At 58.5% G+C, this 22,568-nt stretch overlaps 1 protein-coding gene across 1 annotated transcript; it reads right to left on the bottom strand.

The window, feature by feature from the left end:
• Positions 1 to 376: 376 nt before the first annotated feature.
• On the bottom strand, positions 377 to 22,118 carry LAMB3 (laminin subunit beta 3). The gene is made up of 23 exons (XM_059487827.1): positions 22,109 to 22,118; positions 21,544 to 21,631; positions 20,560 to 20,717; positions 13,372 to 13,486; positions 13,160 to 13,233; positions 12,891 to 13,070; positions 12,282 to 12,345; positions 11,882 to 12,057; positions 11,460 to 11,580; positions 10,841 to 11,029; positions 10,606 to 10,761; positions 10,012 to 10,211; positions 9,089 to 9,200; positions 8,427 to 8,799; positions 7,727 to 7,887; positions 6,898 to 7,106; positions 5,759 to 5,962; positions 4,922 to 5,066; positions 3,896 to 4,103; positions 2,780 to 2,921; positions 2,501 to 2,677; positions 1,615 to 1,768; positions 377 to 840 (listed from the first exon to the last, which is right to left on the bottom strand). Exons 2-23 carry the CDS (start codon positions 21,590 to 21,592, stop codon positions 704 to 706), a joined length of 3,504 nt encoding a protein of 1,167 aa, XP_059343810.1. The 5' UTR covers positions 21,593 to 21,631; positions 22,109 to 22,118; the 3' UTR covers positions 377 to 703.
• Positions 22,119 to 22,568: the final 450 nt, after the last annotated feature.

Raw genomic sequence — 22,568 nt, 5'->3', positions numbered from 1 at the left:
CCTCTTGGTTATTCATACAGATCTGACATGGAAATGGTCTGTCAAGTCCCTCCTAAAGCTTTCCCTGTGCATCCCAGACCTGCCCCCACTGGTGTTTTTCTGGCAAAATGTTCTGTGGAAAATAAGCAGATTGTGGCAGAAAATCAAACAAGACATCTGCCTTCACCTTTGACTGTGAGCCTGTGTTTGTCTGATTTGCATAAATGTAGGGACGTTGTACAGAGGGAGATAAAATTCTCCACTTCTCTGATCTGCTTATTTGAAGGAAGATCTCAGAGGGAAGTACTGAAGCCGTGGCATGTTTGAAGAATTAACTGCAGCACAGATAAAAAGCTTTAGAAGACCCCACAGGAGGGCTTTAATTTGAACAGTGAAATTCAGCTTAAAGAGCTTGAATTGGCTAAAAGAAGAAAAAATAATTTCCTGGTTTATGAAACCCTCTGGAAATAACAACCTGGGGATGTGTTTATTTGCCATGGGAGCCTGAGGTCTCTTCCCCCTTTTTCCTCCAACCACTGGGCAGCTCTGGCCAGTCCAGCCCCCTCCATGGGGGTGCTCCTTCGCTTCAGTGCAGCTATTTTCCAGAAGTATGGAAAATTAACTTGCTAAAAATAGGGAACTGGGCACAGGAGAGCTCCAGCTGGAAAGTGGGATGAGCGCAGCAGCCGGGGTGTGCAGGGGAGGCAGCCATGCCCCAGGCTGCTCAGGAGCAGCTCTCGTAGTAGGCGACTTTCCTCTTGATGCTGTCCCGGATCCTGCCCACCTTCTCCTCCAGCCCCGACAGCCGCGACACCCTGGACACCAGAGCCTTGTTGCCTTCCTGAATTTCTGACTCCAGAGCTGAGGAGAGAGGGCAGGGAAGGGAAGGGTTACATGGTGGGGCTGGGCTGAGCCTCCGCCTCGCTGCTGCACAGTTCTGACAGGGCAAGAAAACCAACATGCTGCACTCCCTCTGAACAGCCCCCAGACACCATTCCCTTTAGTTCTGAATGCCAGAAAATGGAAATGAGTGTGTGGAGGAACATGGGAGCAGTGGCACTGCAGGCAGGGCTTCCCTTCATGGTGGCACCCTTGAAAACTCTCCATTTCCTGGCACAGCAGCAGCAGCTCCAGCCCACATCCCACCCTCTCACTGCCCAAAGTGCACTGTCTCCTGTCACAGACATCTTTCATGGAAAATCCTTTCCTTAGGAGTTTTCCTCCTGAGAAGCTGAGAGGCCTCAGGAACAAACTGCAAACAATGGTTATCTGCTGCTGTGGAATGCAACAGGTGCATCTGGGATTGGTGTCATGTGGTTGTTTCTAATGAATGGCCAATCACAGTCAGCTGGCTCAGATTCTCTGTCCAAGACAGAAGCTTTTGTTATGATTCTTTCTTATTCTATTCTTAGCCAGCCTTCTGAAGAAATCCTTTCTTCTATGCTCTTAGTATAGCTTTAATATAATATATATCATAAAATAATAAATCAGCCTTCTGAAACATGGAGTCAGATCCTCGTCTCTTCCCTCATCCTCAGACCTCTGTGAACACAGTCACAGTCTCCCTCATAACACCACAGCAATCCAAGCCCCTCCCCATGGCACAATCATGGCACGGAGTTTTGAGAGCCTTACTTTGCATCCTGAGCATGATGGCCACGGTCTCCTGGAAGAGTGCCTGTGCCTCCTGGCCGATGCTCTGCACCCTCGTGCCCCGCTCGCCCAGCGCCGGGCCCTGCCCCAGCCGGCTCTGCAGCTCCGAGTACAGCTCCTTCACCTGGGCCAGGGCCTGGAAAGGCACAAACACTGCAGGTAACACCCAGCAGCCTGGGCACGGGGCATTGCCAGTGCTGGATCCTGCTTGCATGTTAAATGGATGATAAATGTTAAACAGAGCATTATCTGTTACCAAATGTGTGCCAGTTTGTGATGCACCCACAGACCAACCAAGAGACAGCTCCACGAGGCAGGAGGCCTCAGGCAGGACAGACCAGAAATGAGGGGCCAGCAAGGGGCCTTAGGGCTGGGAATGGCCCCAGCAAAGGGCCTTAGGATTGGGAGTGGCTCTGGAAAGGCTCAGCAGCAGGACGATGCTGTGGTGTGACAGCTCAGCAGCCATGACTGCACAGGAACGTGCCATGGCATCACCGAGGGCACAGCTGGCCGTGGGCACATGCCGAGTTGGTACCTGCTGTGAGCCGGTACCTGCTAGGCCCTGCTGATGCCTGCTGTGAGTGGTACCTGCTGGGCCCTGCTGCCCTGCTCTGAGCTGGGCCCTGCTGTGAGCCAGTACCTGCTGTGACCTGGTACCTCCTGGGCCCTGCTGGTACCTGCTGGGCCCTGGTGGCCTGCTGTGGTTTGGTACCTGCTGGGCCCTGGTGCCCTGCTGTGGTTTGGTACCTGCTGGGCCCTGGTGGCCTGCTGTGGTTTGGTACCTGCTGGGCCCTGGTGGCCTGCTGTGCCGCCGTCCCCGCCGTGTCCCCGGCCCTGCTCTGAGCTGGGCCCTGCTGTGATTTGGTACCTGCTGGGCCCTGGTGGCCTGCTGTGCCGCCGTCCCCGCCATGTCCCGCGTGTCCCCGGCCCTCAGGCGGTTCTGCTCCGTGCTGCGCTGCAGCTGTGACAGCCGCTCGGCCAGCCCGGCCAGCCCGGCCCCCATGGCCACCACGTTCTTCTCAGCTGGCCCGAGCACGGCCTCGATCTGAGGGCACAGGGATCAGAGTCACACCCAGACTCTCCCCGTGCCAGCCCTGCTGGCTGAAGGAAACACACGGGGCACAGGGAGGCCGCCAGGGTCCCTCACCTCCTCCACGCGCTTCCGGATGAAGTGCAGCGAGAGGCCCGAGCCCCCGAGGACCCTCTGCACCTCCAGCAGCATGGTGTTGGCTCGCTGCAGGTTCCCCAGCACCTCCTCCATGCTGCCCTCCACCGCGTTCGCCCGGTTCCTGTGGAGAGGCGGGAAGCAGCCAGGAGTGAGGGTGGAAAAGGCAAAGAATGGGAGTCCAGGACACAGAAGTTTGGTTTAAAATCTTGGGAAACAGGAGAGGATTGCTGCTGGCAATGTCACAATGTCCCAGCCCCAAAACCCACACATCTGGACTCCAGCAGGTCTCCTTGTGAGAGGAACATCAGTTCCACTTCACAGCCTCAAGCAGAGGAGACAAACTAAAAAGGGGAGATAAATGCCTTCCTCCAAACTAGTCTGAAACATTTATTTCATGGTGCACGACAAGGTGGCAAAGGGAAAACAATAACCATGGAAGCAGCCCCAGTGAACAGTTTGCTGCTCGGGCTGGGTGACAGCACCCTGGAGAAAGCCAGGCACCTCTGCCTCATCACTTCCAGCAGGTTAAGCAGGTGTCAGACACTGCCAAGGAGTTTACAGATTTATCCTGCTGACCTTCTCGCTGGGGTATTGCTGCAAGTCAACTTGTGACAAAGCAGATGCTCCAAATTGGCAAGGACACCCTGTAATTACTTTTTAAGGGACCGTGGAATAATTGTCCCAACTTTCACCCAGAAAACAAATACCCCATTAACTCTCCCCATGCTCTCTTGTGCAATTAGGATGTAGGTCACCAGTATCAGCTAATACCAGGGCAATGCTGTCATCTCCCAGCACAGGCACTCGAGATAAGAGCAAAGCCTCCCCTGCTTTCCATAAAGCCCTTCTTGTCCTGGAATCTTTAACAGGATCTATTCTGGGGAGATTTATCTGCACTGGGGCCCCGGGAGGTGTCTGGAGATTGCAGACTCATTCCTTTAGGCACTGGATGGACACAGAAGATCCTGGCCTAAAACTTGGGATTGTGCAAGTCAGGAGAGCTCGGGCAGAGCAAGATTGGAGCCCAGCTGAGAACCAGCAGCTGCAGCCCAGCCAAGGGACCCTCGGCTGGCCGTGGCTTGAACCCCCACCCACCTGGCCTGCTCTGCCTCCTGCTGCAGCCTCTTGGCCCTGGCCACGTCCTCGGCCGTCTGGGCAAGGATGTCCTCGGGGCACTGCAGCTCCGCCGCCAGCTTCTGGATCTCGCTCATCCTCCTCCGGACTGCGGCAGCATCCGTGGGGAGGCGCAGGGACAGGACTGACTCACTGATCTCCTGGATGGAGGCAGGGTCCGTGTCCTTGTCTGCAGACAGACAGAGAGCGTCAGGGAAGGGAGGAGGAGGGCAGACACCCATGCACGTCTCACACACATCTCCTCATTCCAGGCAGCCTCCAGCATCCCTTCTGGACCCACCTCTTTGAGTTCCACGCACTTCTCATTCACACCAGCAAAGCCTTCAGGAAACAGCTGAAGTGATGCCTTGAGTCTGGCAATGCTAACAGCATGGCTGAGCCCACAGCAGCCAGGCAGCCCTCACTGAGCAGATGAGGGTGTCTTTCAAGACAAGCCTTTTTTCTTTTCACAAATACAAGTTAATAAATCAGAAGCAGGCAGAGCCCAAGGGACATTAGCCCCGCGATTAGCTCAGAAATATCTTCACTCATCATTAACACCAGGCAGCACCAAATGACCTGATTTTCTTATTCAGCTAATGCTCAGGAGGCTCATTATGTTATTACAATCTGTCTGTGAACAATAAGTCATCCCATCAGTTTATAGGACAATAAGGAATCCTCATCTGATTAACAGCCTGTTCCAGAGAACGGTCATCTGTCTGTCTGTCTGCATCAGTGAGCATGGCCAGAAAACCTCAGTGCATCAGGTCACTGCTGGCTGCAAACCCTCATTCCTGGAGCATCCAAGGGACACCTAGATGCTCTGGGCTGGTGACAAGGCGGGGATTGGGCACAACTGGGATTGTGACCTTGGAGGTCTGTCCCAAGACCAGTGATTCTCTGACCACTCGAAACAGCAGCTGTGCCATGCAGGAGGCAGGCTGCAGCCCTGCCCTGGTACCTGCCATGCAGGAGGCAGGCTGCAGCCCTGCCCAGCCCTGGTACCTGCCAGGAAGGCGCGCAGGCGCTGCAGGAGCTGCCGTGCCCGCCTCACGTCCCCCTGGAGCTGTGCCCTGCTGAGCCCCAGCTGCTCCGCCAGGCGCCGCGTGCTGCTCTGGATCTCACTGGCCGACAGCTCTGTCCTCTGGATCTGCACACAGAAATCAATCACTGCTGGGGCCTCTGCTCCCTCCAGAGCTCACAGCCCTGGCCTGGGTCAGGCAGGATGTTATAATGCTATAAAGATGCAACAATACCCTGCTCTCACTGTGCCAGAGCTTCAAAGGGCTGTAAAGGTTTATGACTGAGGGTTGGGTCTGCAAAGGAAGCTCTCAAAGAGGGACAGCACCATTCAGCTTTTATAAATACCTTTGAAATGCATTTTGAATCACTTTGGAACCTCACTTTCTCTTTGCAAGGCACAGAAAGAAGCTGCAAGAGCCCTAACCCATGAACTCTTTCTGGTTGCATCAAACGTGAAGAATCTGAGAGTTTTCCATATTCCCAGCCCTCCTGCCACGCTGATCCCAACCCAGGAGGGAGAGAGGTGTCCTTGTGCTGTGCCCAGTGCCTTCAGGTGGGGAGGCAGGAAACACACAGAAATCCACTCCAAAATCCCTGGGTTTCTGAAACTGCCCAAGGGGTTAAGCCCTGAGGTGGGTATTCCTCACTCTCTGCTGTGGTAAGCAGAGCTCCAAGCATGGATGGGCAGTGCCCACACTCAGAGTTATGCATGGGCAGTGCCCACACTCACCAGCTATGGACGGGCAGTGCCTACACTCATAGCTATGCACGGGCAGTGCCCACACTCACCACCTGTGGACGGGCACTGCCCACACTCACCAGCTGTGCCGTGTCCCGCAGCCGGGCGCTCAGGCTGCTGAACTCCTTGGCCGCCCGGCCGGCCGCAGCCAGGGCGCCGCTGGCCAGCGGGAAGAGGCCGTGGCAGGGCTGGCCAGCCCCGCAGGCAGAGCTGTTGTCCCGAGGGCACAGCAGCCCCTGGCAGCGGGCAGGGGTGCACGGCTCCGCTCGGGCCCCTCCACACACCTGGGCAGGGAGAGAAGAGCTGGGGTTGGGCAGTGCACGGCTGGATGCACCTCGGTGCCCACAGGGAGGCAAACGCAGCCCCGCAGGGATGGCACACCCTGCCAGGGGAGCTGGGACTGCTGAGCCCGTGCTGCAGGAGCTGTGTGGGCACCGGATGGAGCCCAATGGGCTGGCACTGACACAGGTGGCACAGCACAAAACACTGGAGATGTGCCGGTCAGAGAAGGACAGGCAGAGCTGGATGCCCCCACCTGAGCCAGTGGCACCTGGCCAGCATGGCATCACCAGCCTGAGCTGCAGCAGAAACAGGAGCCAAGCCCCAGTGGCTCCCAATGAGTAACAGCACATCTGTGTGGAGCAAACCTCTGTGCAGAACCACCCCTGTGCCCTACTTGCTTTGGGGGAGAGCTGCACCTGAGAGCAGCCCCTGGGAGCAGCAGCTCTATCTCTGGCATCTGTCAGAGCTGCCCCAGGCTCTCAGTGCAGCAGGGCACCTCCACGTGCCCAGCCAGGCCAGGCTGGTGGCTCAGAATGTGCTGGTGCCCCCAGCAGCAGAGAGGGGAGGGAGGCTGGTGGTCTCCACAGCAACCGACACCGAAATGGGTCTCCATGGCAATAACAGAGCGGTGAGGGAGAAACAAGAGAAACCTCAGCCAGAAATTAAGGGGGTCTCAGAGATACAGAAGTGACGTGAGAGAGTCCCTGCAGCGAAAAGGGCAGGCTGGGAGGGGGTGGAGGGCAGAGCTGTGGGATCTGTGATCCCTAAGCAGGGGATGCTCAGCCAGCTCTCCAGCTGAGTCTGTCTGGACAGTGCTTTGTGTGCTGCTGTGCCTGAGGAGAGGAGCAGGGCTGCAGGATGGGATCCTGAGCTCTGCAGGGCCCCTTGAGAACCAGCCACACCCTGGACAAGTCACAAACCCGCTTTCCATCCTCACCTGGTTGATGACAGGGGTGAGGTCGGGCCCCGAGGCCAGCTCTCCCTTCAGGGCCAGCAGCCGGGCCGTGTCCCCGGCCAGGTCCCCCTGCAGCCCCTGGGCACTGAGGCGGCTCTGCCTGGCCTGGGCCAGCAGCCCCGGGGCTCCCCCGGCCAGGCTGGCCGCGCTGCTGGAGCTGCGGTGGGCAGAGCGGATGGTCTGCAGGGCTCCTGGGGAACCGAGGCGATAAAAGGCACAAATGAGTCACAAATGCAGCACAGCCCCTCGGGGAGGCACTGCCCCTGCCCTGCACTGCATTCCTGCACAGGAGAGGGTGCAGGGTTAGTCACCAAGACATCACCAAAACTCCTTTTGGTTATAAACACCTTCCAGCCATTCCCTCAGAGAGCTCCTGAAGGACTGGACTCAGGGCTGGAGTGTAAACTGAGCTCAGGGCTGAAACTAAACTGAGCTCAGGGCTGAAACTAAACTGCAGCCAGCCCAGGCACACCCGCTGATGCTGGCCTTTGGCAGGGCAGGACAGATTTCAGAGCCTCTGCCCAGCTCCTGAGCAGCCCCATCCTTGCCCTCCAGCACAGGCAGGAAGGAGGGTGGCCAGGACACAGAGCTCTGGGCAGACAGAGAGGTGCAGAGTGAGCACTCCTGGCTCCCTTCCCCAGCCATGGGCCAGGCTGCATGGGCAGCACCTGGAAAGGAGATAGATGTGGTTGCTGTTCTGACAGCAGGGTAAAACCCCCCTCATCCACCAGCCAGGGAGAAAGCCCAGGCAGTCACACTGAGGTAAATTAATGAGTGCAAATGAAGAGATGTTGCAGCTGCAGAGCTGTACCTGACAGGTCTGTGCTGAGGCTGCTTTCAAACTGGGTCTTCTTGCTCTGGTACTGGGAGCTGGTGACAAACAAGCTGCTGTTGAGGGCTTCCAGCTCCCTCGACAGAGAGGCAGTGTCATCCAGGAAATGAAGGTTGGGATTTATGCCTCGAAGCTGCTCCCTGGCAGAGAACAGGAACAAAATGAGAATTAGAGAGAGAGCAAAGCAGACAGAGAGCAGGGCTGAGGGGGCCACCTGTGCTGGGGCACTGCCAGCACCTGGCAAAGGGTCACTCCTGAGCCCAGAGACAGCCGAGGACACGTCAGGCCCTCACAGGTTTGCAGAGAGGAGCTGGGCTGCAGCCCCTCCACAGCAGGGCCATGCTCATGCAGGGACCAGGAGTGATGGATGTGCCCTGGGAGTGCCACCACGCAGCCCTGAGTGCCACCACCCCGTTCTGAGTGCCACCGCACAGCCCTGAGAGCGCCACCATGCAGGCTCCCCACACTCCTCCTGCATCGGGGACATTGTGCATGGGACAGGCAGATGTGAAAGCAGGACAGGCACACGTGGGAGTGCTGCTCTGCTGCTTCCCTGGTGAGCAAAGCCAGGCACGGCAGGGACAGAAATGAAGCAGAACCGTACAAGCATCTCCCAGAGAAACCCCAGCATTTCCCCGTGGATCAGGGCTGCACCCCGCGGGCAGTTCCCATCCCTCACCTGATGACAGTCAGCACACCGCCTGCCTGGGCCAGGCTCTGCTGTGTGCCAGGGGGGTGCCCCAGGATGCCCAGCGCCTGCTGCAGGTTGTCCTGTGCCCGCGCGAGGCGGGGGTCCAGCTGGGAGCCCCCCGTGCCCGCGGGCAGCCGCGCCGTGGCGTTGGCCAGGACGGCCTGGCGCCGCTGCAGGAGCTGGATGTCCCCGTCCAGGGTGTGGAAGCAGGGGTGGCAGGGCTGGCAGCCGGGCTGGGAGCTGCAGTGCCCGCGCTGGCAGCGGTCACAGCGCTGCCCGGTGACCCCGGCGCGGCACAGGCACCGGCCCGTGGCCTGATCACAGCCCCGCTCCTCCGTGCCCTGGAAATCACAGTCACACTCTGGGACAGGGGAGGGGAGGGAGAGACAAGGTGGTCGTGAATAACTTCATATAGCTGTGTAAAATCAGCCCCTTAATTAGGGTTAATGAGTCCCACCCCAAGCTGATGTCCATCCTCTCCTGCTGGCACAGGCAGAGGAATGGGCAGATCCCCCAGCCCTGGAGCTGGCACAGCCCCTGGCCCTACAGGGTCAGCCCAGGGGGCCCAGGACTCACCCAAGGCTGCCCAAGGGAGGGCACTGGTGGGTAAATCTGTGCTCCCACCAGGGAGTACCAAGGCCAAGCAGTACCTGTGCACCCTCCCCGAGCATCCCTGTAGTGCCGGGCTGGGCACTGCCGCTGCCCCAGGGCCGAGCACGTCTGTCCTGTGAAGCCGTCCCTGCACGGGCACTGCCCTGTGAACTGAGAGGGCAGCACGTCAGGAACGCCTGGCACAGCTCTGCCCCAGCTGCTTCTGACCACCAAAACCAACCATGGACAATTTCCCCCTCTCAGTGTGTGCCCAGGCCGTGCCCGAGGTGCCCCTGCCAGGCTGCAGCTCTGGCACAGGATGCAAACAGGCTCCAAACAGCCCCAGCACCACCAGGAGGGGGCTCAGCCTTGTTTCAAAAACAAAGCAATCGCCCACGAGCAGCTGCTTTGCCATCTCGGGTCTCCTCCCCACGCTGAGCTCATTTGGAACCTATCTTAGGCTCTTAGAATTTGTCATGGTTTGGGGTTTTTTGCATTTAACTTTAATTTTCCCAGTTGCCTCTTAAGCCTGAAGTGGCACACATGCTTTTCATTGACAAATGAGCGTAATTAACTTCCCTCGCCTGGATGAAGATGTCTTATTAGGACTTTCTTGATAAATATCAGGCTTGTTAAGTGACTTAATCTTGCCTCAATAATTACCACTTCCTTTCATTTTCCTGAATAGTCTGTCATGGTGTTTTCTAAGAATCAGGAGAAGCAAAATAGGAGTGGGATGCACTGGGGAACACACGGCACTTTTTGTGAAGGTTCCTATGGATGGGGCAGGACAAAGGAGCCACCCAGCAGGTGAGTTTGGTGTTCTGACAGGTGACAGTGAGGGGACACAGAGCCATGGCAGTGCCACCCTGGTCTGGGCAGCTCAACCCTGAGAGCCCCTCCCAGCAGGAAGGGGAAGGGGAAGGGGAAGGGGAAGGGGAAGGGGAGCCCCCAGGAGGAGGCTGCAGCGGGCTGGGGGTACCTGGTTGCACTGGGGGCTGCGGGAGCCGCGGGGGTGGCAGGCACAGGGCTGGCAGCCCTGCCCACTGCTCAGGCCCCAGTGCCCGGCCGCACACTGCCCGCAGTCAGTGCCCACCACGTTGGGCAGGCAGGAGCAGCTGCCGGTGTCACCATCGCAGGGCGCGGTGTCCTGCCGCGTGCCCAGGGCGTTGCAGGTGCACCCTGAAACAGGGAGGGCATGGGTGAGGAGCAGCCTTGGGGGGAGCCCCCAGACACCCAAGGGGGGCTCGCCTCCCTCCCTGCCCACCTGAGCTCAGGAGATCTGATCTACACCAGGCTCTGACAGCATCCCCCAGACAGGAGAGCTGCACCTGCATCTGCACCTGCACCTGCATCACCCCTGAACCCTGGGAGCACTCAGGACACAGCTGCACCCCCCAAACACCACCTGCCCTGTGCTTTTTGTTAAACTGACACCTGAAACCACCCCCAGAGCTTTTATAAACCTTTACAAAATGGGCCCTTGGCTCGAGAATCCCAAACCACAGCTGGGCAGGACAGAGTTCCCTTTTGTAAGGGGCATCCCAGGGGCAGGGGGTGTCCCAGGGGTACTCACTGCGGCACCCAGCAGGGTTGGCACCAGCCAGTTGGGCAAAGCCTGGCTTGCAGAGGTGGCAGCGGTCGCCCTGCACGTTGTCCTTGCAGACACAGCGCCCTGTGCCCGGGTCACACACAGAGCCGGGCACGGTGCCCTCGGGGTCACACTCGCAGGCTGCAAAGGGGCAGGAAAGGGCCCAGCTGAGGGGGCAGCTCCTGGGGCAGGTGTTGGGGGGTGTTTGGGGGGCACTCACGCAGACAGGCCTCGGGGTGGCTCAGCTCCCGCCGCGGGTTGCGGAAGAAGCCGCTCTGGCAGCGCTCGCAGTTGTTGCCCTCGGTGTTGTGCTGGCAGCTGTCACACACGCCCCCGCTGGCCCCACCGCTGGCCTGGTACAGCTCGGGGTCAAAGTGGCACGAGGACGAGTGGCCATTGCAGTCACATCCTGAAAAACCCCAGCAAACGGCTCTGATGGGGCCAGCACCGTGCAAATCCCCCCCGGCTGCAGCGGCGGCGGCACTAGAGGGTGCCCAAGGCTCCCGTGTGACACCCATGACAGCCCTGTGGTGGCACCAGGGCGCTGCTGCAGCCACGAGAGGCAAAGGTGCCGAGACACCGTGTGAGCAGCAGCCCCGCAGAGCCCCAGGAAGGGCTGGGGGCTGTGGGTGGGATTTCGGGTGGAGGGATTTGGGCCAGGTGGGATTTGGGGTGGGGGGAATTGTCCCAGGTGGGATTTGGGGCTGGGAGCTACGGTCGGGTGGGCTTTGGGGCGGGGGCATTTGGGCCAGGTGGGATTTAGGGCGGGGGGATTTCAGCCAGGTGGGGTTTGGGGCAGGGGGATTTGGGCCAGGTGGGGTTTGGGGCGGGGGCCATACTCTGGCAGGCGTGGGCGTCGCTGTCCTCGGCAGGTGCCCAGGGCCGGGCATTGAACAGGGCAGCGCAGCGCTCGCAGTGCGGCCCCGCCGTGTTGTGCTGGCACACACAGTGCCCGGGCACCTGCTGCACAGACAAGGGGTCACACACCCACCCTGGGGCAGCGGCTCAGCGCGGAGCCTCACCATTTGTGCCCAGCAATGAGCCTCCCACAGCCCATTCCTGGTCACTGTGGCCGAGGAGCACCCCAGGCTGGCAGTGCAGCCATCCCAGCGGTGCCCATGCCCCTGGCAGCCCATGGCAGAGCCATCCCAGGGTGCCCATGCCCATGGCAGCCCATGACAGAGCTATCCTAGGGTGCCCAGGTCCCTGCCAGAGCCATCCCAGCGATGCCCATGCCCACGGCAGCCCATGGCCAGCTCACCGTGCCCTGCTGCTCCCCCGCAGGGCTGCAGTGCTCGGCGTGGCCGTGGCAGAAGCAGCTCCCCAGCACCTGCAGCTCCGTCACGGCGTAGAAGGTGCTGGGTGAGTGGTAGCCCTGGCGGGGGACGTGGGGCAGCTCGGTGAAGTTGATGCGCAGGTTGGTGAAGGGCCCCAGCCCTGGTGGGGACAGGGGACGGGTGAGCAAGGGAAGGAGGACGTGGCACGAGGAGCAGCAGCTGAGCCATCAGCAAAGAACAAATGCTGCTCTGGGACAGCCCAGAGGAGCAGCTCAGGGTTCCCCAGGGGTTACCCCAGCTCAGCACTTCCCAGCCCTGCAGGGAGAACCACGAGGAGCCTCATTCCCCTCTCCCTTCCCAGCCCTGCAGGAGCCCACCACTTACTCCCGATGACCTGGCTGTAGGAGGAGCTGATTGTAGACCCCAGGTCTTGGATACTGAATTTCACCTTTGAGGGGAACAAAGAGGTTAAAAAGCAGGAAACTCAAGCTGCTCTCTGCTCTGGGCACTGTGTGTGCTGGACTTGCCTCTGCTCAAATTCACTAAACACAGTTAGAGCTGCAGGGGACACAACACCTGCCTGGCACAGAGCAGCAAAGGTGGTCCTGCAGAGGAGCAGGGATCTCCCCAAGGGCTGCCCTCAGCACTGCTGGGTGCCACGGGCCCCACCCCTCCCCAGGTGTGCCAGCCTTCCATGCCACACCCATCACCAGGTGTGCCAGGTTTCCATCCCTCACCAGGTGTACCAGCCTTCCATCTCCCCCATCCCTCACCAGGGGTGCCAGGTTTCCATCCCCCATCCCTCACCAGGGGTGCCAGGTTTCCATGCCCCAGCCCTCACCAGGTGTACCAGCCTTCCACCGCCCCCACCCCTCACCAGGTGTACCAGGATTCCATGCCCCTCACCAGGTGTGCCAGGCTCCCAGGCCACCCCCTGTCCCTGCAGCCCTGCCCACCCCAACCCCAGCACTACCGCAAGACCCCGGTACCCACCGTGCCCCCGTGCCCGGGGTGCCCCCGCAGCTCCTGGCACCGGGGGTCATGCCAGCCCTCGGGGGAGCCGGGGGGCACGTGGGGGAAGGCAGTGGCACAGTCAGATGCCAGGTACTGCAGCACCTGCCACGTCCCGCCACCGTCCAGGGAGCGCTCGATCAGCATCGCTGCGGGCGGCGCCTGCGGGCAGGGACAGGCACACGGGCTGGCACCAGGCTGGCACCGTGCAGTGACAGCTCACGAGCACAGGAGCTGCCCCACACACCCACCCTGAAGTGCAGCACCACGCTGTGCAGCTGGAACATCTGCTCCAGGTCCAGCTGCAGGGACACGCGCTCCACACCTGCGGGCACAGAGGGCACCGTCACAGGGGGACATGGGGACAGCACCGGCCATTTCCTCCTTTCCTCCCCGTCCCCAGAGCTCAGCACCGTGCCCTCCTCCCCTCGGGCGGGCTGTTGGCAGCCGTGCGTGCCCTCACCGTTCTGGGACTGCCACCAGCGCGCGCGGCCGGCCGAGGACAGCACGTTCTGCACGCGGTGCCCGCTGTGGCTGTGGGGCAGCCTCGAGTCACACCTGCAGCACTTCATGCTCCACTGCAAAGAAAAGACAGTGACCACCCCTGCAGAGGCTTCGGGGGTGAGGAGGAGAGGCAGGGTGGGTGCATTGAGGACCGAGGAGCATCAGCACAGCTCAATGAGAGCTGAGGGACCGTGATCAGTGAGACTGATGACACTCAGGCCACTCAGCCTGCACACCTTTTTGAAAGCCACAGCTCAAGGTTTTATGGACTAAAAACTAAACCCAAAACGCCTTTGACTAATACAGATTTTTGGCAAACCATCAGAACTGTGGTTTTTTTAAGCAACCCCCCTGGTTTCCGCAATACCAACACTGGCTAGAAAGCCCTTTGCAGCCTTTCAGCGCTGCTTTGCCCTTTCCACCCAGCCCAGGGCTGTCTCTCCTATCCCGGGCTCAGGCTGTGCTCAGCCCCCAGGGCTGTCCCCCGGGAGCAGAGCAGGAGCTCGCAGTGGGTCACAAGCCAGGGGGTGGAAGTCGAGTGGCTCAAAGTTCAGCCCTTCACTTGAGCAAGTGACCCGGGGAGTAAACAGAGATCCAGCACGGGCAGCGGGAGAAAGGCGTCCCCCGGGAGCAAACAATACCCAAATTGTCACTAACCAGGCAACGCTCCCTGAAGGCACCAGCGGCCACCAAGGGGCTGGATCAGGAACGGCAGAGATTGAGCAAGGGACAGGGAAGGGATGGAGAGCAGCCAAGGATGGGGTGGGCGAGGACCACCAGGAAACCGGGATGGAGACAGCCAGGGGGGCCCGGGTGGGAAGGGCAGGGCCAGGGCGATGGGAACTGGGAGATGGGGAATTGGGGAAATGGGAATTAGGAGATCAGGAATTTGGGAGATGGGGAATGGGGCAGATGGGGAATTTTAGGAAAAGGGGAATTAGAAGATCAGGAATTAGGAGATCGGGAACAGGGAGATGGGGAATCAGGAATTAGGAGATGAAGAATTAGGGAGATGGTGAATTAGAGGGATGGGGAATTTGGGAGATGGTGCCAGAGCCCACAGCAGCATCCCTGGGGACAGGGAAGTCCCAGCTGAAGCTCTTGGAGAGGAGCCAGGGACTGCAGAGACCACTGGGAGGGGGAAGATGCTGCTCAGACCATGGAATGAAGGGCTCAGCACCTCCAGCCTGGTGGAACAAGTTATCCCAAGAAACTGAGGCTGCCCCAGCCCTGGCAGTGCCCAAGGCCAGGCTGGATGGGCTTGGAGCAGCCTGGGCCACTGGAGGTGTCCATGCCAGGGCACTGGAGCTGCATCATCTCCTCCAGCCCAAACCCCCTGGCAGTCTGAGGTGTCAGTGGCAGCCGAGGAGGCTCCCAAATGGAGCAGTGGGACACGTCTGTCACTGTCACATGCCACAGGGATTAGGGAGGATGGAGCAGAGCGTGCCAGGGGTGGCAGAGCCAGCCCTGATGGCTCAGAAATGTCACCCTGGCTGCAGAGGGGGTCTGGGCCTGGCAGGGGCACAGGGAAGGCAATGAGACACCCTCTGCAGGGCTGGCAGGGGCTGCAGTGGCTCTGGGTGACTCCGGAGGCATGGGAGTGCTGGGAGCCCAGAGGGGAATCAGCTTTCAGGGTCTGGGCAGGGCCAGGGGGTGACAAGGGACAAACAGCACCGCACAGGCGCCCTGTGCTGAAACCTTCCTCAGGGTGCTTAAAGAGAGGAGCCAAATCCCGCCCAAACCCTAAAGAGGGCCCTTCATAGGCTGGGGAAGGGACAGCAGGGTGGCAGCCACTGGGACGCAGTGACACCACCATTAATGGCTTCCCCTTTAAAAATTAATTTGTGGTTCACAAAAATCAATCTGTGGTCTCATTCCTCACACAGCCCAGACCTGGGTCTGCTCTGTCCCAGGCCTGGGAACCTCCCCCAGCTGGGTGCACAGTGGGATCCTCACTTGGAACCCATCTGTTTCCGTATTTTCCACAATCTTTATGTTCTCTGTCTATAAATACCCCACACAGGAGTTGGCAAACTGCAGTATTTATAACAATATCGAAAAGTAAGCAAACATCGCACCGAAAATATATAATCATGCCATTTCCCTGGCTCTACCAGCGAGAATCACAAATAATTTAATCAGGACTAGGCAGAGCTCATTTCAGAGAATGGCCACGAGCAGCAAATTGTCAGGGAGCTGCAGGAATTATCCACAGAAATAATCTAGTGAACAATTGCCAGCGGTGATTAAGCTTCCCACCAGTCCTGACTGTGCTCAGCAAATGGGAAAGGAAGGTTTCCTGCAAGGGGAAAGGTTAATCTCGGCTAAATTATTCATTAGGAGTGACTCGTGCATACTTGTGAGCTCATTCACACAGCCAGGGACAGCGTGGCTGCACCCCCACTCAGACCCAGTGCTAAATCAAAACGAAGCTTCAGGGTGAGAGACAAACCCTTCCCAGGCAGCCCAGGGCTGTGCTGGCTGCAAAAATCTCCTTTATTTTTTTTCCCCTCAGTTTTTTAATTAAGACTAAAATTAACACTGGAAACCAAATCCATGTCACATCCTCGCAGTGAGTTGTGAAACCCCTGCATTGCACAACAGCAGGATTTGCCCTGAGCAGCTGTGACTATGTGGCTCAAAGTTCCTTGGGACAGAGGGAATTACCAAAAATGAGTGAGGAGAGCTCCAGCAGCACGTCCCTGCTTCAGCCCTTTGCCATTTCCATTTCTGACCGGGCTCGGGGGATGCCTGGGAGCTCCAGGGGCTGCAGCTCTGCGTGAGCAGAGGCAGGGCAGCCCTAAAAGGGGCTCCGGGTCTGCAAGGGAATCTCTTGGCACCCTCTGTACCTCCAGGCTGCTCCAGTCACCCCAAATCCGGGTTGTGGAGGCTCTGGGGTGAAGGGAAATTCATCCCAGACCTCTGAAAGATAATTCACAGCACAGTTGTGCGAGAGGGAAAACTCCTGTGCTCGGAATAAATAGAGTCATGTCTCAGAAATGAATGGAAAGGGGGAAAAGTCCACAAAGAACAACCTGAAAGTGGCTGATCATGGCAGCTCTGTGTGCTCTCCTCCTGCCCTGGCCTCGTGACCCAGCTCCTGAGCACAGGGCAGCAAAGCTCACACAGTTTAACCGATGGCCCCCGCCCAAGGGTATTTCAGGAGCTCCTGCTGCCATTTTAACATGGGCAGAGAGCCCTTGAAATGAAACCCTCCTGGCACAGCAGCACGGCCCAAAATAAACCGCACTTTTCATCAGCAGGGAGGGAGGCTGAGCTGTGCAGGCGTGGAGCAGAGACCCCTCCAAGCTTTGGGGGTCCCAGCTGTGCCCCAGGGCACAGAGCACTGTGCCAGGCAGCCCCTGGCACTCAGCCCTTGCACACCAATATTCCATAGGGACACCAATCACCATTCTGATTCTATCTGGGAACACTGGAAAGCAGTGGGGATTTGTACACACACGCGGATTTGGGGTTATTAACAATGGGGTGGGCAAAGGCCCCTGCAAAGCCAGGTTATGTCATTCCCTATTCCAGCCCCAGGACACTTCTCTATTCCAGCACTGGTACCTGCAGCAACGGCTGTGCCAGGCTCCTGGAGCAGGGCACAAATCCATTCCTTGGCCATGGCAAAAGGCAGCAAAAGCCCCCAAGGCTCTGCCATCATGGTTAAACTGCCCAGTGAGCAGCTGGCATTCCCTAAACTGGACTGGGATTCAGTCTGGGAGCACAGATCCAGCACAGAACCAGGGAGTTCAAAGGGATCACAGTGGAGTTCCCAGCCCCACACAGGACACCCCAAAATCCCAGCCTGGGCCTGAGGTTCTCTGTGCCATGACATCAGTGTCACTTTGGAAATGATGCTGGAAATGAGCTCTGAGTTTTGCTCAAACACAGAGAGGTCTCTGCCCCCAGCTTGGATTTACCCCAGATTCAGGGGGGCAGCAGAGGTGGGGTGAAGGCAGGAGTTGGACAATCCTCCCAGGGATGAGCTTTAAGGAAATGCAGTTCCTCTCCCTCACTCAAAAGCTGAGGTGGGTGAAGGCAGGAGTTGGACAAACCTCCCACGGATGAGGTTTAGGAAATGCAGTTCCTCTCCCTCACTCAAAAGCAAGCTCGTGGCTGCTGCTTTCCTCAGCCCATCTGTTCTCACATCAGCAAAACCTCATCTGAAACCCGCCAGGCTGATCTGACAGGCTGCAAAGCCCAGACTGCAGCAGCTTATCCCACACCCCAGCCGGTGCCAGGCAGGGAGGAGGTGTCTCCCAGCATGTGCCAATCTGCAGCCCCCAGGCCAGGGAAATGAGCTGCAGAGAAGGAGGAGGGAGCAGCCACGGGAAATGGGCTGGTCTGGGCAGGTGGGGGCACAGGGAGTGCCTGAATGCCTGGTGAGATCAGCCCTGAGCAGCAGCCTGGGCAAACCCCTGACAGGACAGAGAAAAAGCCAAACCAGAGCCACGCTTTGGTCCATCCAGCCCGGTTGGATTGCACAGATCCATTCCCCGGCTCTGTGCAGAGCTGGCTGGGTGTGAGGGAGGCTGAGTGGGAGGCACAGCTCTCCCTGCTCCAGCCCGGGGTGGGCTCCCAGCTCCCTGAGGGATTTGGGCAGGTGGCCCAGCCCCAGCACAGCCCCAGAGCTGTCTGGCACGTCCCTCCCAGCAGATATTGGCCGGTATTTTTGGAAGAAGCCAAAGAGGAGCCGGTGCTGAGGCTCCAGAGCAGCCCTGCCAGGCAGCTGCCCCCATCCATCAGCACAGGGAGCCTGTGCTGTGCCAGGGGTGGGCTCACATCTCCCTGCCTGGCTCCCACAGGTCCCTCTGGAACTCTCCTCTCATCCCCCTGGATAGCTCCATGGCACCAGAGCTGGTAAAGGGGCTGCCCACCCTCCTCATCCAGGCACCCGCAAAGCTCAGGTGAGACAGGCAGAACATATACATATATTCTGATATATATATATATCAGATACATTTACATATATTCTGATATTTTTCATATATTCTGATATTTATATCAGATACATTTACATATATTCTGATATTTTTCATATATTCTGAGATTTATTTCAGATATATTTACATATATTCTGATATTTTTCATATATTCTGATATATATATACCAGATACATTTACATATATTCTGTTTGATAGTTAAATGAAGCGCTAACTGAGGCTGACCCACCCCCAGTCCATCCCAGCCCGTCCCACCGAGCATCCCTCAGCCCCTCCCGACCCCAAGCCCATCCTCGCTGCATTTCCCGGTCCATTCCCGTTTCCCTGCCCTGCAGGCTCCATCAGCAGCCCCAGCCCGAGTGTTCCCAGCCGGGCCATTGCCCTGCCCGGGCTATAATGGGCAATGCCGAGCCCCGGCCAGGGATGGAGCAATCGGGAGAGCAAAGAATAAAGGTTACAGGGATCCGGGGCCGGGCAGACAATGGAGCAGAGGCTGCGGCTGATCAGTGACCACCAGAGTTGCAAAATTGGGCCCTGGGGCCGGCAGGAGCAACCCCTGGTCCCCTGCCCTCTGCTGAGCTTGCAAAACCACCCCCGGATCTGTGCCCGTTTGGCAACTGAGCCGCAGCAGGGCTTGTCACCAAAAAGAGCCCTAGAGTCTATAAAAAGCATGCCCGTTTAATTTATAGGATGGGAATAGGGAAATCGAGTTCACTTTTGCTTAAATTAGGGAAGTAGAGAAAGGGAGGGAAGGATTAGGAAATGCTGGACCCGTGGGGATTTCTCCCAAGTTGAGAGCTGGTATAATCAAACCTCCATCAGCAATTACAGCTGCAGAACAGAAATCAGGGGATTTGCTCTCAGTAACTCTGACTCTCTCATTTCAATAAAGGAACAAAATGTCAGGAAGAGAAGAGCCCATTCCCAGAGCTGCAGAACCCAGCTCAGCACAATGTTAACTGTTCACATCCCCTTTAACCCTGCTGCTTGTAAGGCGAGGGACGAGGGACACGAAAACCAAAGAGTTTTGGGATTTGTAGCCTGGAAGAGACGAGTGCAGAGCTGCTCCTGCCTCCCTCCCTCCCTGGCCCTGCAGCCTCATCTATAAGCAGAAATTTGGAAGGAAAAGCTAATTAAGCCACAGGAAGCAGTTGGGGGTTATTTGTGAGCGCAAACGCTGATCCCTGGGAGCAGCAGCAGAGCTCCAGAAAAAGGGAGTGGAGGAAATGCCTGACTGAGACTGTCAGCAGGAAAAGGACCTGAGGGAGGGGAGATGCTGCAGCCAGCCCAGCATGCAGGAGGATTGGATGCTCACACCCCTCTGGGACAGGAGCTGCCCCTTCCTGAGCCCAGGGACGAGTGGAAATGTGTCCAGCCCAGCCAGGACAGCACTGGCTCCACCACAAATCCACAGCCACAGCTTGGCCTGCAGTTTGCAGAGGATGGAAACCACAAGGCTGACTCACAGGAGCTGGGCTCCAGTGCAGAAAGCTCTGCCCCACTGGGGAGCTGCCACTCCTTTCCTCTGGAGCATCCCTTCCAAAACTGCCTGTCCCGCACTGAACCCTCGGGGCTCCTCCCAAGGCCCTTTTGGGGTTAACAGCAGCCACAGAAGGCTGCAGGAAGTGCTCACACCGGGGACACATCACTGCAGCTCCCAGATCTGTGCTCGGGCAGATTTATCCCCAAATTCTCCCTCTGGCTCAGCAGCAGGGTGGGAATGCGCAGCGGGATGCAGCATCATCCCCCCAGCGGGATCTCCTGCCCCTACACAACTGGGGACTGGAAACAACTTCAGCAGCTTTTCCAAGCTGGAACGCTCCCATTTACGACAAGCAGATATGAGTTCAGTTTATAACTAAAACGCCCAGGGACAGGAGGGTTGGGGATGTTTTGTCCCCAGTGCTCCATGCCAGAACCTTGGTGCCCTTGCTGCCCATGCCGGAGCCTTGGTGCCAGCTCAGCCAGGGGGATGGCAGGGAAGGGCTCCAGGGACGAATCCCAGCATCACAGAAAGATTTGGGTTGGAAAGGACCTTAAAGCTCATCCCAGTCGGGACACGTCAGAGTTCAGAGCCCTCTCCAGGCTGGAGCATCCCTACGGGGTGGGGAGGATGAGGAGGATGGAAGAAGGGAGGATGAGGGGAGGAAGGCTCTCCCGCCCCAGGGGAGCTCAGGGTGAGGGGAAGGGGCCGTACCTGTCCGTGGGGGGTGCAGTACGTCTCAGGTTTGCTGAGGCCGCAGGTGGAGGAGGCGCTCAGGTGAGGGGCCCGGCCCAGCAGCAGGTCCCCGGGGGCCGGGTAGCAGGCACCGCCCTGGGAGCAGGATCGCTGTGCTGCCAGGGGCTGCAGGGCAGCTGCAACAGCGGGAACGGGGCTCAGGGGGTGCCAGGGGGCACAGACAGACAGACAGGGGCACAGACGGCAACCAGCCCCACAGACAGACAGACAGACAGGGGCACAGACACCGAGCAGCCCCACAGAACCAGGAGCTGCTCGCTGCACCAAACCAGCCATGCCTGGGACAGCCTCCCCAGGGCATGTGTGAACAAGAAGGGTGTTTCAATCTGAGGTGAAATATTTTTTTTAATAACAGTGCTTTGTACTAAGAGTTACTTCCAAAGCACCTCCTTGCCCTGGCCCCAGGTTTCGGGCTGCAGGGATGCTCTGTGCCTTGCCCTGGAGGTGTCCCCTGGCCCCAAAACCAGCCCAGGTTGGTGTCCCCTGGTCCTGCAGCTCAGGACAGAGAGCAGGCTCCTGCCACCCCCAGCACTGCCATCCAGCCCAGGCTCCGCTGCTGCAGCTGCTGCACAGCCTCCATCAGCAGCATTGCTCTTCACTGAGCTCCCATCAGCAGCATTGCTCTTTACTGAGCTCCCATCAGCAGCACTGCTCTTCACTCAGCTCCCATCAGCAGCACTGCTCTTTACTGAGCTCCCATCAGCAGCATTGCTCTTCACTGAGCTCCCATCAGCAGCACTGCTCTTCACTCAGCTCCCAATACCAGCATTTCTCTTTACTGAGCTCCCATCAGCAGCACTGCTCTTCACTCAGCTCCCATCAGCAGCACTGCTCTTTACTGAGCTCCCATCAGCAGCACTGCTCTTCACTCAGCTCCCAATACCAGCATTTCTCTTTACTGAGCCGTTCCCCTGCTCTCTGGCAGCCCAGGGTGAGCCTTACCCAGCAGGACGAGCGCTGCCCATGGCCACAGCTGGCAGTGAGGCTCCATCCGGCCACAGACACAGCTGGGGAAGGGTTTGAAGTGAATCTGAAAAGAGCAGAAATGTCAGTTCAAAAGCTCACTCCGGGTCCTCCTCCCTCCTCACTTCACAGGGAGGTATTTCTAATTAATCTACACAGAATAGCATGGGGGGTAAAAGTCAAGAATAATGAAAGGAAAACCAGATGCTGAAACTGCATTTGCCTGCAGTGCAATGAGCCCCTGGCCCAGCCCTGCTGGCGCCGGGTGGGATGGGGCTGGAGGGGATGGAGCGAGCACACACAGAGCCCTGCAGCCCCCGGGCACACTCTGGGTGCCCCAGCCCCTCCGTGTGCCCCAGCCCCTCCGTGTGCCCCAGCCCCTCCCTCACTCTGCGCTTCCAGACCCAATCCCAGCTCACATTCCAGGAGAGGCAGAAATCCATAAAAACCTCCCGTGAGTGTCTCCCGCAGGGAAAGGAGCCCCGTGGGACAGCCCGGGGAGGGAATGCTGCCAGCACACACCCACAGCGAACAGAAACCTCACCTGGCCTGTCCCCTGGGTGTCCCCTGTGTCCGTGTCCCTGCTGTGTCCGTGTCCCCGGCAGAGCCCCGAGCGCCGGCCGCTCCTGCAGGCTTTAAACGCGCCCTGCCTCACCTGCAGAGAGGTGCTGTGGGTGCAGCGATGACAAAGGAGTGATTCAGGGTGAGCCCCAGACATCCACACCCTGTGAGCGCAGCGCGGCTCCGGCAGCGCCGGGCGGGCACGGGCACGGGCACGGGCACGGCGGGGGAAACGCGGATGGGGCTGTTTGACCCGAATGGGGGCTGTTTGACCCGAATGGGGGCTGTTTGACCCGAATGGGGGCTGTTTGACACGAATGGGGGCTGTTTGACACAAATGGGCTCCTTTAAACCCAAATGGGGGTTGTTTGACACAAATGCGGTCCGCTTAACCCAAATAGGCTCAATTTAACCAAAATGGGCTCTGTTTAACCCAAATGGGC

Source organism: Ammospiza nelsoni, chromosome 23, assembly GCF_027579445.1.
Source record: "Ammospiza nelsoni isolate bAmmNel1 chromosome 23, bAmmNel1.pri, whole genome shotgun sequence".
In the NCBI taxonomy this organism is placed as follows: Eukaryota; Metazoa; Chordata; class Aves; order Passeriformes; family Passerellidae; genus Ammospiza; species Ammospiza nelsoni.
Note: the sequence above shows the minus strand (reverse complement) of the source record. Positions and strands in the feature narration are given on the sequence as shown.

Coding starts and splice junctions, on each gene's coding strand:
- LAMB3 (XM_059487827.1), bottom strand. CDS start 21,592: ATGGAGCCTCACTGCCAGCTGTGGCCATGGGCAGCGCTCGTCCTGCTG. Junction 7,888..8,426: donor GGTGTGCTGACTGTCATCAG/GTGAGGGATGGG, acceptor GTTCTCTGCCAG/GGAGCAGCTTCGAGGCATAA. Junction 5,067..5,758: donor TGCGGGACACGGCACAGCTG/GTGAGTGTGGGC, acceptor TTCTGTGTGCAG/ATCCAGAGGACAGAGCTGTC.